This window comes from Sceloporus occidentalis, unplaced genomic scaffold, assembly GCF_023333645.1.
Source record: "Sceloporus occidentalis isolate IW3139 unplaced genomic scaffold, rSceOcc1.0.p SCAF_9, whole genome shotgun sequence".
NCBI lineage: Eukaryota > Metazoa > Chordata > Lepidosauria > Squamata > Phrynosomatidae > Sceloporus > Sceloporus occidentalis.
The window spans coordinates 29,038,921-29,054,485 of NW_028316989.1; the positions used below are offsets into that span (position 1 = coordinate 29,038,921).

The 15,565-nt window shown below is 42.7% G+C and overlaps 1 protein-coding gene across 2 annotated transcripts in view; it reads right to left on the reverse strand.

The window, feature by feature from the left end:
- Positions 1-15,565, reverse strand: part of LOC149307143 (protein ENTREP2-like) — a 142,645-nt gene that overhangs the window by 85,588 nt on the left and 41,492 nt on the right. The window contains exon 2 of one of the 2 annotated variants that reach the window (XM_089538378.1): positions 1,189-1,245. The exons of the other annotated variant lie outside the window; for it this stretch is intronic. Within the exon in view, the coding sequence (XP_089394504.1) occupies positions 1,189-1,245 (57 nt within the window). The remainder of the gene's footprint in view (positions 1-1,188; positions 1,246-15,565) is intronic. 2 annotated transcript variants of the gene reach the window in all.

Here is a 15,565-nt window from a genome sequence, read left to right on the forward strand (position 1 = left end):
GATATTTAGCCTTCTCTGTCTGATAACAAACTACAAGCCCCAGGATTTCATAGGATGGGGCCATGACAGTTAAAGCGGTTTCATCTCTTGCATGTAGACTTCCCATAGGGTGACCAGATGTCCTCGTTTTCCAGGACATGTCCTACATTTCAACCTTCTGTCCAGGACAGTGGTTCCCAAACTGTGGGTCAGGACCCCTTCGGGGGTCGAACGACCCTTTCACAGGGGTCGCCTAAGACAATTGGAAAACACATATTTGCATGTGGCAATGAAATAATTGTAGGGTTGGGGGTCACCACAACATGAGGAACTGTATTAAAGGGTCACGGCATTAGGAAGGTTGAGAACCACTGGTCCAGGAGGAATTCCAAAATGTCCTCCACTTAGGGACATGACTCAGAAGCATGCATTCATATTTCTATAAGTGTTTGCAGCTCTTTGCTTGGAATGCCCTACACTTTTCTTTAATTTCCTACATTGGGGGAGGGATGAGGGCATCACAGTCCAAATAGGAATTCTCAGTCCCAAAAAAATTCTCCTTCAGTCTCCAAATTTCGAATTTTCAAAAATTCTGCAAACGTCCGTTGAACATTTGGGGAGAGATGGTTCAGGCCAGTGGTTCCCAAACACTGGTTCTCCAGGTGTTTTTGGACTGGACTTCATTTCCCAAAAAACGCAACCAGCCTGGACTTTAGCTTGGAATTCTGAGAGCTGCAGTCCAAAAAATTTGGAGAACCGAAGTTTGGGAATGAGTGGTTTAGGCCTACAATGATCAGGAACAGGGAGAGCAGGAATGGGAAGACAAACAGCAAATTAACAAATTCCAGGTGTGAAGGAAAAGCTCACTGTCCCACTCAGCAACGCAAAAAAGTTGGAGACTAAAGGAATATTTCATGAAGGGGGCAGAATGTATAATTTAAGGAATGCACACAAAGACTCAGTAGCTACATTTTCCTACTGACCATACGCTTCCCTTCCACCACCATCCAGACCCTTCCTCATTCTGCCTAAAAGCAGAGCCAGACCTGCCTGTGGATTTGCATCCTCTTCCTTCAAAGAGGTTGCACCATGACATAATACAATTTCTCCAGATTAGTTTTACATTGCATTAACTAGGAAGGCATCTTTTCATTTGGCCCTCTTTGTGCAATCTGCCACCTCGACTGTAGGATTTAAGCTCTGACTTACCACAAGGGAGAGAGGTCTTTTCCATGACACAACTCCGATCAGACCCGACAGCAGCACCTGAAACCAAGTCACAAAGGTTAGTAGGAAAGCTGAAACAGACCCACAACTAGCAAAAGAACTGTGGTGCAAACTGGTGGCTGCTGGTAGCTATCCATCTGCTTTGGGGTTCAGTCCAAATTTCCATGGTGCTGAACAAAAATCTATGTGATACCTTTATTCGGCCAATACATGTTACCATTGAGGGTAAAGCCTGGAATGGATTCATTGCCCTACTGACATGGGAGCCACAGATCGTCCAACAGGCCAAGTTGGAACATTTTCTGGTGGAGAGTAGCAAAGAAAAAGAGGGCAGAGAATCAGAGCTTGCGGAAACTACTTTTCAGGGAATAGAGTTTCTCAGTATCGTCTAGAATTTGATAGTATTCCGCTATGGCAGTTAAAGCAGCGTCAAACTGCATTACTTCTGCAGTGCAGATGCAGACTAAGAGCTCATCTACACAATTTAGATATGCCTCGTTCGATTCTAAAAGCATGGAATCCCTCTACACACAATTTGGAGGAATTTGGGGTTTTTGCAAGAAAGGGTGAAAAATTCCTCGAACTCCACAAAAAAAGGAATCACAATTTTTCCAGAGTATCCACAAGGATATGCATTATCAGACATGTGAACGTCCGTCTGTTTGGACTCACATGGCTGTGCATTTTTGGAGGTGAAGGGGAAAACAGATGCAAATTTGCACAAAAAAGTGAAGACAATTCCAAGCGTTGAAACGAATATGCAAAAATCTGCAACAATTTGCATAATAACACATGTAGACTAGTCCCAAGTCATGGGAGAAAGACTATAGGTAAGATGGCAATATTATAGGTAAGATGGCAATATTAAATTCACCCACAAATGCAAGCAAAAAAAGGGGGGAGTGAGAAATCATTGCATGCTTGTCCGCAGCGTGTGCTCTGCAGTGCTTGCCGCATCGCATGTGCTAGCTGTCCCGTATTACTGAACATCTCTGCATTAATGCAGATTTGTGGATGACAGCCAAGTCAGAGGAGAGGAGCCGATTCCTCTTTGCAGTTAATTAAATTTGCTCACATAGCTAGGAGAGCCTATTATTACTGTTACGATAACTGTCCCAGGGTTGATAATCCTGTAATGTAGCATCGCTCTCAGGAAGGTGAAAATGACAGGGTTAGGGAGTTCAAGAGAAGGCATGGCAGCGACATACTCTCAATTAAAGAAGCCTTCCATCTGAGAGTGTAAGGTCGCGTTTAAAAAAGAAAACAGAGCAAGATAACCAGGGATTAGGGCACTGTGAAGGATGCCTGGTGTAGGCTTCACGTAATGGAGGCTCCGGGTCAATGGGGCAATGGATCCATTCCATATTTTACAAGGCACTGAAGCCATTTTGGGAATAGGAGCCAGCTCCTGGGATAGTTCCTTCTGGAATAAAACCCAAAGCAGATTGACCTCACCACTGATGTGGAAGCCACCAGCCTGCACATGTGTGCGTATATGCACACATGTGTAGATTTATATTCATTTTGGTCCACTCCTGAAGCAAAGCATGGACACACACGCACATATAAGATATATAGATATATCCGTTTTTCACAGACGTAGAGTAAATGGCAAAAACTTTAAGGATATATGTTTCGGAAAGCCACCCCCAATTTAGTACAGTCCATATAACAGTCCCCATATAACATGACCCTGCTGGCTAGGGATGATAGGCACTGCAGTCCAACACATCTAGAAGGCATCAGGTTACCAAAAGGGCAATTCAAAGGCTCTTTGGCAACAAACTATTTCACTTCTCACACATATATATATATATATATGACCCATTAGAAATTTTATCCTTTCAGTTAACAGCTCATCAAGCTTTGTAATTAGGACTATTCGTGCTGAGTCTTCTCCTTTCAAGCTGCCATTAGCTGGAAAGCACTAATAGAACCAGGGTGTCCTGCAAATGTTTAATTTGCTTTTCCTTGAGATTTTATTATGAGGTTAACATCTATGCAACTCCTGAAAGTTTCCCTGCTTGAAGATCCATTTCCTTCAACATGGTTCTGCTTTCCTTTGGCCTTATAGTCACTTTCTCATCTTTCCTTACAATACCTAAAGGAAAAGTGAAAGGTGGAATCCAGTTGCTGATCCCAACTAAACTGGTTCAATCCATGGCATTGAGATGAATGACCATTTGGCCATACATAGGTCTACTCTAGAGTTAGGAATAATAATAATAATAATAATAATAATAATAATAATAATAAAATTTATTTATATCCCGTCTCTCTGTGTAACACAACTGGGGTGGCTTACACATTAAAACATACAATCCCGCATCCCAATATCCTGCCCCTCACCTAAAATACAATTAAACAATTCACAATTAAAACATACTTAAAATAACAACAAATCGAAGAGCAGAATACCAATTGGAATATCAATTAGAAGTTATGCCAAGGGGATGGAAATCATGGTGCATCCCCAATGTGGTTGAGTTGCAACTCCCATCATCCCTAGCTACTGAACCCAAGGAATGCTAGGAGCTGCAATCTATCTGGAGGATCACTTTATCACACCACTGGTTTAGACTGATACATGTTTTGCATAGGCTCATCTTTGCATCCCAGATGTGCACAAAGGATGGTTCTTTCAAGGCAACCAGAGGGATGCCCTACTAGAAACGGCCAACTAGAGAATGACAATCACATAACCATAGATCTGGAAGGGATCTCAAGGGTCATCCAGTCCAATTCCGGTCAGTGCATGAATCCACTGGTAAAATACCCCTGAGATCTGGCCGCCTCATCTTTGTCTTCGAATATGCAATGGAAGAAAAAGGCCTCCAGTGCTCAACTCAGGTTTGGTTGGAAGCAGGTAGTTCTTTAGATACCAGCTCTGTTTTGTTTAGGCGTAATTTGTCACAATGATGGGCACTTTGCTAGCTATTTTGCTCATGCCTCCACCACCTTCCCGCGCTAAGCATTTGTTCTTCCCAATTACCTTGTTCGCCCTTCTCTCTTTCCCTTTTAAAAAACAAAAAAACCCAGGGAGAAACTCATTGACAATGAACTTTTTAAGATCTGCCAACCTCTGCAGTTGCTGTGCGTACATTTCCAAGTGCCGCAAAGACAGCGAGGGGCAGATGAGGTGGCAGAGTCTTTTGTCCTGGTTGAAAACACTCTTGTTTTCCTCCTGAAACCCACTGATCCACCATAAATATAAACATGGCGTTCTCCTCTTCCCTCCCTTCTCCCTTTTGCTTTCTCGACGGGCTCAAAAAAACATACAATTCTGGCCCCCCATCACCGACGCTATTTGTTTTTATACAACATTAATTCTATTATGTGCACATCAAGAGTAATGAAAAAGCTATCAGGGTATAATTAGGCAAACTCATTTGCAAAACGGCACGAAGGCAAAGCTTATGGAATCACAGTATGTGTGTGTCTAGGACCTATATATAAATATGCATATACACAAACACCCATGTATACCCCCCTCTGATTCCCACACTGACTGAGAATATTAACACATACACAGCCTGATGGATTTAAAGGACACTTCAGGCGTCTATGCAGCTGGTTTTAGCTAACAACGTTAACACTACAACATGGCTGTCTGTTGTTGTGTGCCTTCAAGTTGTTTCCAACTTACGGAGACCCCAAGTGTTTTTCTTGGCAAGTTTTGTTCAGAGGAGGTTCGCCATTTCCTTCCCCTGAGGCTGAGAGAATATGACTTACCCAAGCTCACCCAGTGGGTTTCCATGGCCAAGCCTGGAATCGAACCCTGTTCTCTAACACTGTAGTCCAACACTCAACCCACTATGCTGGCTCTCTAAGGCCTATTACAGACAGCCAAAATAAAGCTGCTTCGAGTCACAGTGGAGGTATGGTGTTTCAATGATGCATGCGTCCTAAGAGTCCAGAAGTCACACCAAAGCCACGCTCCAGCTGGAGTGTGGCTTTGGTGTGGCTTCTGGACTCTTAGGACACATGCATCATTGAAACACCATACCTCCACTGTGACTTGAAGCAGCTTTATTTTGGCTGTCTGTAACAGGCCTAAGAAAACTAAAGCTAGACTAACTACTAACTAGATCCTGGAGACCAGGGTTCTAATCCTGGATTGGCCATGGAAACCCACTGGGTGACCTTGGGCATGTCACACTCTCTCAGCCTCAGAGGATGGTGATGACAAAAACCTCTCTGAAGAAATGTGCAAATAAAGCCCCATTATAGGTTCACCTTAGGGGTGGCCATGTCACAAATGACTTGAAGCCACACAACAACAACAACAAACTGCACACAGCTTTCTTACGCCATAGACACAATCTAACTGGTTACATATTAACCTAAAGCAAAAGAACTGTGACCTGCCCTCTTAAACTGCAATGTGAAAAGTCATATACACACACACACACACACACACACACACACACACACACACACAGTATATATTCTATAAAGTGGCAGTCTGTGGATCAATGCATATTTATTTCTATAAAGTGGTAGTCTGTGGATCAGTGTATATATATTTCTATAAAGCGCAGTCTGTGGATAAGTGTATATACAGTGCGCCCGCGTCATACGCGGTGCACTATACATGGCTTTCTGTATATGCTGATAGCCACGCGGGGCACACAGGGTGGTGCATTCCATTCAGATGAATGGTGCGCGTGCACTGTTGCGCCGCCACATGCATGAGCCCCATTCACTTTAATGGGGCTTGAGCATGTGCGGTATTTGGCTTACACGGGAGGGAGGTCCGGAACGGATCCCCCGCGTAAGCCAAGGGCAGACTGTATATTTCTATAAAGTGGCAGTCTTTGGATCAATGTGTATATATTTCTATAAAGTGGTATTCTGTGGATCAGTGTTGGTCTACAAACTATAGGCTGCCAGTTAGTTTCTGGGAAGGAAAGAAACGATTATAGTCAAGGGGCACAAATATGGGTTCAAATCCTAGCTCAAATCTTCTGTCTTTTTCTGCACCATGCAAAAACAAAGAGGCTTGCTTGCAACACCCTTACATCAGCTTACAGATTTTAGCTTGTAATAATAATAATAATAATAATAATAATAATAATAAGTATTCAAATTTGAATGTTGATGTTTTCCAAAAGCTGTTTTTCCTTCTTCTTCTTCCCTAAGTGTAGTTCTTGAAGAAGCCCAGTGTCTGGAGGTGACGCACCACAAGACTCCACACACATGGAAAGACTGATGAGTTCTAATTACATGCCTCTGATTGTAGTAAGGAGATGGCTCCAACCCTGATTGCAATGCGACATTTCCTCCTCCTATTAAGCTGCTCTTTTGTTTCAGTTTTGGAGCATAAAGTCTGTGAACACAGAGCTTGGGCCTCTCATAAGAAATGGATGAGTCCTGAACTGTTTCGAATGGGATTCAGGAGATGGGAGTCCAGATCCCTTGACATTTTGGGCACCTTCCAAAAATGATCTATCTCCCCATCTGTAGGAAGGGTGCAATATTGACCAGTGCTGTTGGTTTTTCTTTATCATGGCACAACACCTGACACCTATTTTTTTTTCAGGACACCTTGAAAGAGTCCGAAGTTTTGGGATGACATACATCTTCTTTCAGCAAGGTGCTAGTCCGCATGGCCAAGAAGAGACATCACCTGTTGCTTTACCATCCTGAATGTAGAGTGGAGGAGGAATGAGATGTCTGGGCTATAGATAATGAATCTCATCTTCATGAGATGTTTGTGTTACAGATAATTTGCTTTCACAATGTGAATTGCAAAATACAGTCATCCCTCTGTTTCTGCGAACTTGACATCCACACCCCTTGCATATATGCGAGCGAGAAATAGAAGAGGAAACATTGGGGTAGGCGCCTATGGCACCTACTCTCAGCCGCTCATGGGACCATGCCCCCATTCAAGCCAATGGGGATTGAATATACAATGCGCCCGCATCATATGCAAGGGGCGGTGCATCCTGTTGGGATTAATGGGGTGTGCACGTGCGCGTCGTCGCGCTGCCGCATGCTAGAGCCCCATTCATTTAAACGGGGCTTGAGCATGCACGGAAATTGCTTTACACAGGGGAGTCTGGAGCAGATCCCCCATGTAAAGCAAGGGCATACTGTAAGCGCATTTCCATTTTCGTGAGGGGGTCCGGAACAGATTCCCCCATGAAAACGGAGGGGCAACTGTACTCAAGGTGAGTTATGGAATCATAGAGTTGGAGGGTACCTCATTATCATCTAATCTTCTACAAGCTAAAACACATCTGAGAGCTGATCATCTAATCCAAGGTTTCCCAAACTTTGGTTCCTCAAGGTGTTTTGGACTTCAGCTCCCAGAAGCTTCAGCCATCTTGCCCAACAGTCTTGAATTCTGGGTGCTCAAGTCCAAAATACCTGGAAAGCCAGAGTTTGGATATCATTGATCTGATCTCTGCTTGAAAACCTACAATGATGGAGAGCCCACCATTACCTTCCAAGGGGATTCATTGGAATATCAAATGGTTCTTATCATCAGCAATGTTTTCATATTCTAGTCCATCTTTTACATGACATCCTTTCTAGTATTTTAAGATAGTTATCATGTCACCTTTCAGTCTTTACTTCTGAATGCCTTCAGTCATTTCTCACAGGGTTTGGGTTTCTACTAAGGATTTAATTCTTTGCTACATTTCTTCTCAAAGGCAGCAATGAGTAATTTCAGCCATTTTCTTCCCACTGCAAGAATGGCTTCGAAAACCAGCCAATTTTCAAAGGCTATTCGCAATTCAAGACTTATTCTATGCAAAATTCACACAAGGTTGGTTTTGCACAGTAAATCTCATTTTCTGCAGAGCAACCGGCATTTTTTGAATGCAAAATAATATTTCAATGCAGAAATATTAATTTCTGTGTGGAAAATTCTGTTTTCTATGCAAACTAACCATGTGTGAATTTCACACCGAAAAAATCCCAATTATAGCATTTTTGCACAGAAAATAAACAATCAAGATTTCTGCATTGAAATATTATTTTTCACGCAGAACATGCAGTTTCTGGCATTTTAAAATAATGTTGTTTTCTGTGCAAAACAGCCATGTGTGAATTTTGTACAGAATAAGCCCCAAACTGCAAAAATTCTTAGTACAAGATTCTTCTCATTAGGGTTTCTCAACACTCACAAAGCATGTTTTTCAACCATTTAAAAAAAAAAAACGAATCTTCTTTCCATGCCTAGTTTCCAGACCTCTGAATATCTTTATCACTCTTTTCTGGATACGGTCCAGCTTATCAATATCCTTCTTGAACTGTGGTGTCTACAAGTGGACACAGTATTTTAATCAAGGAGTGTGTTGTCCGCACCACAAAATTGCAGCAAGTTGATACCACATACAGATACCACCAGGTTCCATCCTGCAGAACTTGTATTATTATTATTATTATTATTATTATTATTATTATTATTAACCTTTATTTATAAAGCGCTGTAAATTTACACAGCGCTGTACATACAATCTTTTTAATTAGATGGTTCCCTGCCATCAGGCTTACAATCTAAAAAGACATGACACAAAAGGAGAAGGAAAAGGTGGTGGGGAAGGGGATGAGGTCCAGCAGTTCCTCTTTACTTCCAAGGCCTGGACCAAGGCTTGGCTTCATAATAGATGGTTAATCTTTCTAGTTTGGTAAAGGATACACAGGATTCTCTACAAGAAAATGCTAGTGTTGAAAGTCAAGGGGAAGCAAATCCCAGATCTCAGGGTTTCATAGAAAAAAGCCATGGCAATTAAATTGGCATCAAACTGCTGTAATTTTACAGTGTAGATAAACTTGGTGATGGTTGTGGCTCATTTCTCCACTTCTTTTCACCAAACACTGCAAGCCATGATAGACTACATTGCAAAGAAAAAGGAAGCGTTTCTCATTTTTGCAAAAAAGTGAGCAACAACCACCTCTTCTTCTACAAAAAACCAGTTATGACCTGAAGAAGTCATGACCTTCAACTTGGAGATCATTGTCTCATTTGGAAAGGACAAACACCAGGTTTATGGAGGCGAAACCTACAGAGATAAAGGGAAAGAGGTTTTTCAGCTTGCCGAATGACCCAGCCCTAATCTAAAAAATCTCCGAAGGACAAAAAGGCAAGAGGAAAAGACAGAGAGCGAGAGAAGCAAGAAAGAACAATCTCTCTTGGATAAGATGGAAATCAGCAAGCCTACCGTGTAGAAACAAATCAGGACATTGCAGATGAATCTCTTTTATCTCAGGGTGAAATCATCTTTAAGGACACTGGTGGGGGGGAGAGAATGTGTGTGTCAGCAAATGTGGTCTTAGCTTATACAAACAACCCGTACAAAATGTTGCAGGCCAGCCAACCATGAACTACAAAGCCCTATATTTCTCACGTCCTGCTTATCCAAAGGACTGTATTCTCCCCTATGAAACATGCCTGTGTTGTGAGATTTTTGGGGGAGAAAAAAAATTGGGAACCTCTGGTGGAAATGCAGGAGAGGACCTTCTTGGTGACTGCTCCCAAAATCCTAGAGAGAACCGATTGGTGCCCTCTTTCTTTTCTTTTCTCTAGGCAAGTGAAGACCTTTTTGTTTTGACAGGTCTTTGAAGGCTAACTGCTCAGGGTTTAAGGGCTGTTTCAATGGTTCAAATCGGACTTTTATGATATGTTATCACATTGTTGTTGTATGCCTTCCAGTTGTTTCTGATTTATGGCAACCCTAAGGCAATTTATAGTATTGCAGTTGGAGAATTAACAGATTGGATCCTGCTCTGTTGTGAAGTCGAAGGCTTTCACGGCTGGAATCCATATTTTGCTCGTGGGGTTTTCAGGCTCTGTGTTCATGTTCTGGAAAAGTTTATTCCTGACGTTTCGCCAGCATCTGTGGCTGGTATCTTCAGAGAATTCTCTGAAGATGCCAGCCACAGATGCTGGCGAAACATCAGGAATAAACTCTTCCAGTGAAGAGGATGGATTAGAATTGAATTTTTTACTATGCTCAGGAGCTGAAAATTATAGTACTGAAAAATATTGAGGCCAAGGGTTGCAAGGATGATGGATGTGAGGTCGGGTCAAATTCTTTGCTCTGGAACAACCCTGAAGTGGTTCCTGCTTCAAGTTGTTAACCCAAATAAAAGGAAGTACTGCAGATACAGTTTGGAGAAAATAAAACATATAGATAATAGTTTGATTGATGGATACCCACCAGGGATAGAGAAACGTATATGTTAGACATATGTTTGAGCATCCAATGAATATAAAGGGGTGTATATGTTTAATTTATATGTAACCAATGAATGTAATTTGTAGTTCTCTTTGTTTAAAATGCTATAAAAGACTGTGTCACTTGTAAATCAGGGCTTCAGAATTTGGATGTTTTCCTCTGGAGACGCTGCAGCAAAATTAACCTTGCCCTGTTACAGACTGCCAAAATAAAGCTGCTTCAGGTCTCTTTGGAGGTATGCTGTTTAAATGATGCATGCTTCCTAAGAATCTGGAAGCTGCACCAAAGCTGCACTCCGGTGCTTAGGAATGGAGTGTGGCTTTGGCGCGACCTCCAGACTCTTAGGACCCATGCATCATTTAAACAGCATACCTCCAAAGAGACCCGAAGCAGCTTTATTTTGGCAGTCTGTAACATGCCTTTCCAATCAGGCTCCTAAGTCTTCCTGGTGGTTCTGGTTTTAATATTAAATCTGCAACAGCAGAACATGGCCACATAGCCCGAAAATCCCACCAAAAAAATATGGATCCTGGTCTTCACCCAAAGCCTATCAATACCATTCTGTTTATCAAATGGCTATCCAATGGCGGATGACAAGTTGGTGGGGGGAATAGAACGGAATTGCACAGAGGCCCCATGAATCGCAGGTATGGATAGGAGATCCGGTTGAACGGAGGAGAGAGATCCCTTTTAGGAAAAGCACCTACAAATAAATTCCACTGCCTCTCCTCCAAAAACGAAAGAGGCAGCCACTTTGGGTGAAGAATCTTCCTTTTTTACAAAAAAGAGAAATTCATCTGCAGTCTCCTGATTTGATGCTCCCTGGGAAGGAAATGAAGTATGCAGTGTCTTTCATCAAGCCTCACACATCTCACAAAAAAGTCCAAAACACTGCGGAGTTTGATTGCGGCATCTACCCCGGGTGACTTTCGGAAAGCCAATTAACCCCGCTGTGAATCTCAGACTAAATTCCAACACCACATGTCTTGACAACCAGCAAAGGAAACAGAAATAATACTACAAGGGGACGCAAAACGGTAAGTCCTCCCCCTTCTTTCTCCATCAAGTATCTAAGGAAGTGAGGGAAGAACATGTATAAAGATGCCAGGGTTCAATTATCATATTTCCAGTTCTGAGAGAGCGGAGGATTTCAAATACAGCATATGGCTTCATCGGGACACTGTGAGTCAACGCAAAAGGCAAGGTGCTCGAACCTCTGGTTTTGCAGAAAGCTCATTCTGGCTAATTCTGCTCAACTGTATTTCTAAATGGTCAGTGGCAGTTTAAAATTACATCGGTCCCTCCACATTCGCTGGGGTTAGGACCCCCATGGAGGGGGGGGAAACCGCAAATAAAAGAAAACATTGTTCTTTTTACCTAAGAGAACACCTCTCTAGGAATATCCAGATCCTCCACTGCAACTCTGTGGTCAACATCTGACAGAAGGTGATCATAGAATCACACTGGAGGACCTACAGATGCCCAGAGAAGTGTTTTCTCTAGGAACTTATAGGTTCTCCAGCAAGACTCTATGGTCAACTTCCAGAAGAATTGTGCTGGAAGACTTAGAGATTCTTACGGAGAATATATTAATCAAAACCACAAATAATGACATCTTCAAAAATCAAAGCTGTAAATGTGGAGGGCCAACTATACTTGTTGTCTGTTGTGTGCCTTCTAGTCGCTTCTAACTTATGGCGACCCTAAGGCGAGAAGCAATCAGAGGTTTTCTGGGGCTGACAGTGTGTGACTTGCACAAGGCACTCAGTGGGTTTCCATGGTGGAGTTGGGAACGAGTCTTGATCTCCAGAGTCATAGTCCAATGCTCAAAGCCACTACACCAGGCTGACTCTTCCATGTCAGTGTGACACCATCATAACTCTGATGGCTCCAGTCTAAAGGATCTTGGGTGAGGCCTTTTGACTTCTCTGCTCAAGAGCTCCAGCTCAATGTTTCCCAGATTTTGGTCCTGCAGATATGATGGTTCTCAAGTCCTAGAAATACCAGCCAGCATTAAAGGATACAAATTTGGGGAGGTGAAGTTCAAAACCAAAGTTTAAGGACCACTGTTCTAGAGCATTTTCCTGAACTAGAATCCCAAGTGCCCTTTGTTTGTTGTTGTTGTATGCCTTCAAGTCATTTCCAATTCATGGTGACCCTAAGGAGAACCTATCATGGGGTTTTCTTGGCACGATTCGTTCAGAGGTTTGCCATTACCATCCTCTGAAACTGAGAGCATATGATTTCCCCATGGTCACCTACTGGGTTTCATGGCTGAGTTGGGAATCGGACCCTGGTCTTCAGAGTCATAGTCCAACACTTGCTGGTCTATGACCGTAATAAAGGTTCTGTTCTATAGTCCAACACTCAAACCATGACAAAACTACAAATCCTGCCATTCCTGTGGCGGTTAAACTGGTAGCAAATTGATACAACAGTGTGGAGCAGAAAGACCTTTCATGACCAAGAGATACATCTCTCTCCTTCCCTCCCTTCTCCTCTTATGTTCCCTGACTTAGGAAGATCTCCTACCAAGATTGAACCCTCCGAGCCGTTCCTACCGACTGAGACGGCACATTAGAATAACATTTCTCCAAATCCTCTGGCTCCGCTCCTCCAGTGCAGAACATCAAAACCTCCATTCTGCCCAGTTCTTCCAATTACCTTCCTATCCCTGAGCGGCGTGATAAATTACAGTAGGAAATGAGCATATTAATATTGCAAACCGAGACTCAGGCAACCTAATCAATAGCAAGCCTAACTGTATAAATATTCACTCTATCTTCTCTGAAGGAAGAGGAATATAGGAAAAATAATCATCAAAGCAGCATTATATAACATTTTTAGAAAAAGAAGAAGCAAGCCAGGTTGTTTCAGAAGGAGGAAACCAGGTATGGAAGGAAGCAAAGAATCATTGACATAGGCATGCATACAACAATGTGCTTGCCATGCACAGCACCCACCACATGGGTCAACTAGTGGCTTCCAAATCATTGATGAGTCCACTCTGGTTTATAATCCAAACTTTAAAAGAGTTATCCCAGTTCTGAATACCACTTCCAAAATAGTTTCAGCATTTTAAAGCCCACAGCAAAACCCAGAGTAGATTTATCATCCTAGTGACATGGAAGTTATAGCAACCATTACAATCACATCTCATAGTCAGTTGAAGGATCCTCTCGGTGGCAGAGCATCACACAACTAACCACAGGGAGGAATTATGTGCATTTCTAAAATAGCATGCCAAGCTCTGGTTGAAAAAAGGAATAAAGGTTGAGTCTCCCTTATCCCAAAATGCTTAGGATTTTGGATTTTGTCGGATTTTATACCTGCATTTGCATATACAGAGCCAGCGTATGTAGCGGTTTGATCACTGATTCTGGAGACAAGGTTCGAATCCTGGCTCAAATCCACTGTGTAACCTTGGGCAAGTCACACTCTCTCAGCCTCACAGCATGGCAATGGCAACCCCCCTCTGAAGAAGCCTGCCAAAAAAAACAAAACCCTACAATAGTGATGCCATAAAAGTCAGCTGGGAAATGACTTGGAAGCTCACAACAACAACTTGCATACATGTACATAATGAGATATCTCAGAGATGTGACTCAAGTCAAAACTCAAAATTAATTTATGTTTCATACACCTTATACACATAGCCTGAAGGTAACACCCTCTCAGCCTCAGAAGAAGGCAAAGATTTGAACAAATCTTGCCAAGAAAACCTTGTCATAGAAGTCGGAAATGCCTTGAAGGCACACAACCACTGAAGTCCAAAATACCCAGAAGGCTGAAAGACTGAAGCTTTTGAAAGAAGCAAGCTGACTCCAGAGCCTTCCCTTAAAGTTTATGCCCTTTCTGAAAACATCTGAAGTTGCTTCACGCAAGAATATGAACAAGGAAGGCCAACTTCTCTTTGGTTTTGCCTCTCAAACTCACTTGACAACAATTAAGAGATACCGAGTGAAAGTGTTTCATCGGCATTGAGAGAGAGGACGGAAATAATTCTGCCAGATTTCATTAAGATAACATTTGTCCTATCATTAAACCAGGAGAACCAAAAAGGAAAGGAAGGGACAGAGAAGAGAGAAAGCAGATGTCAAAATATACACTCATACACAGAGAGAAAGAGAGCGCGCGCGCAATGCCCTTCCCAAACAAGACACATGGCAGAGTCGGATGCCAGTCATTTTTAATTGTCCTAAAATATGCACGTGGAGAACACGGATAAGAATAAACTAATCTCCGTTCTCAGGCAATAACACTTCCACCCATGGGCACCTCGATTGCGTCTGTTCAAAGCACTCAGCAAAGTCCCAATTCATGCCTTCTTTTCGCCAACACTTCTTGTTAAGAGTTGCGTCTCTCTTTTAACCAAAGTCAAATCTGCTCTGCAGAAATAATGCAGTTTGAATGCTGTAGCTCCATCCTTTGGGATCCTGGGATTTGTAGTCTCACAGGGTCTTTCTCACAGGGCCTTCTCTGCCAAAGAGGGCTGGTGCCTCCCAAAACTACCAATCCCAGGATTCTATAGGATGGAGCCATGGCAGTTAAAATGATGTCACTGTGCATTATTTCTACAATGTAGATAAGTGTGTTTTTAATCAGTTCTTATCCTAAACATCGAGAGCCAATGTGGCATAGTGGTTTGAGCATTGGACTACAACTCTGGAGATTAGAGTTCGATTCCCAACTCAGCCATAAAACCAACTGGGTGACCTTGGGCTAGTCACACTCTCTCAGCCTCAGGGGAGGCAATGGCAAACCTCCTCTGAACAAATCATTCCAACTTATGGCGACTTATGGTGACCCCAAGGCAAACCTATCATGGGTTTTCTGGACAGGTTTCTTCAGAGCGGGGTTGGCATTGCCATCCTCTGAAGCTGAGAGAGTGCGACTTGCCCAAGGCCACCCAGTGGGTTTCCATGGACAACCCTTGTTTTGAACCCTGGTCTTTACAGTCTAGTTAGTAGTAGGTCTAGTTTTAGTTTTACTGGAGAACCAGCATGGCATCGTGGTTTGAGTGTTGGACTACATGGAATCCCTGCATGTCCATGAAACCCACTGGAGGACCTTGGGCAAGTCACACTCTCTCAGCCTCAGGAGAATGCAACGGCAAACCTCCTCTGAACAAATCTTGCCAACGATAGGGTCGCCATAAGTTGGAA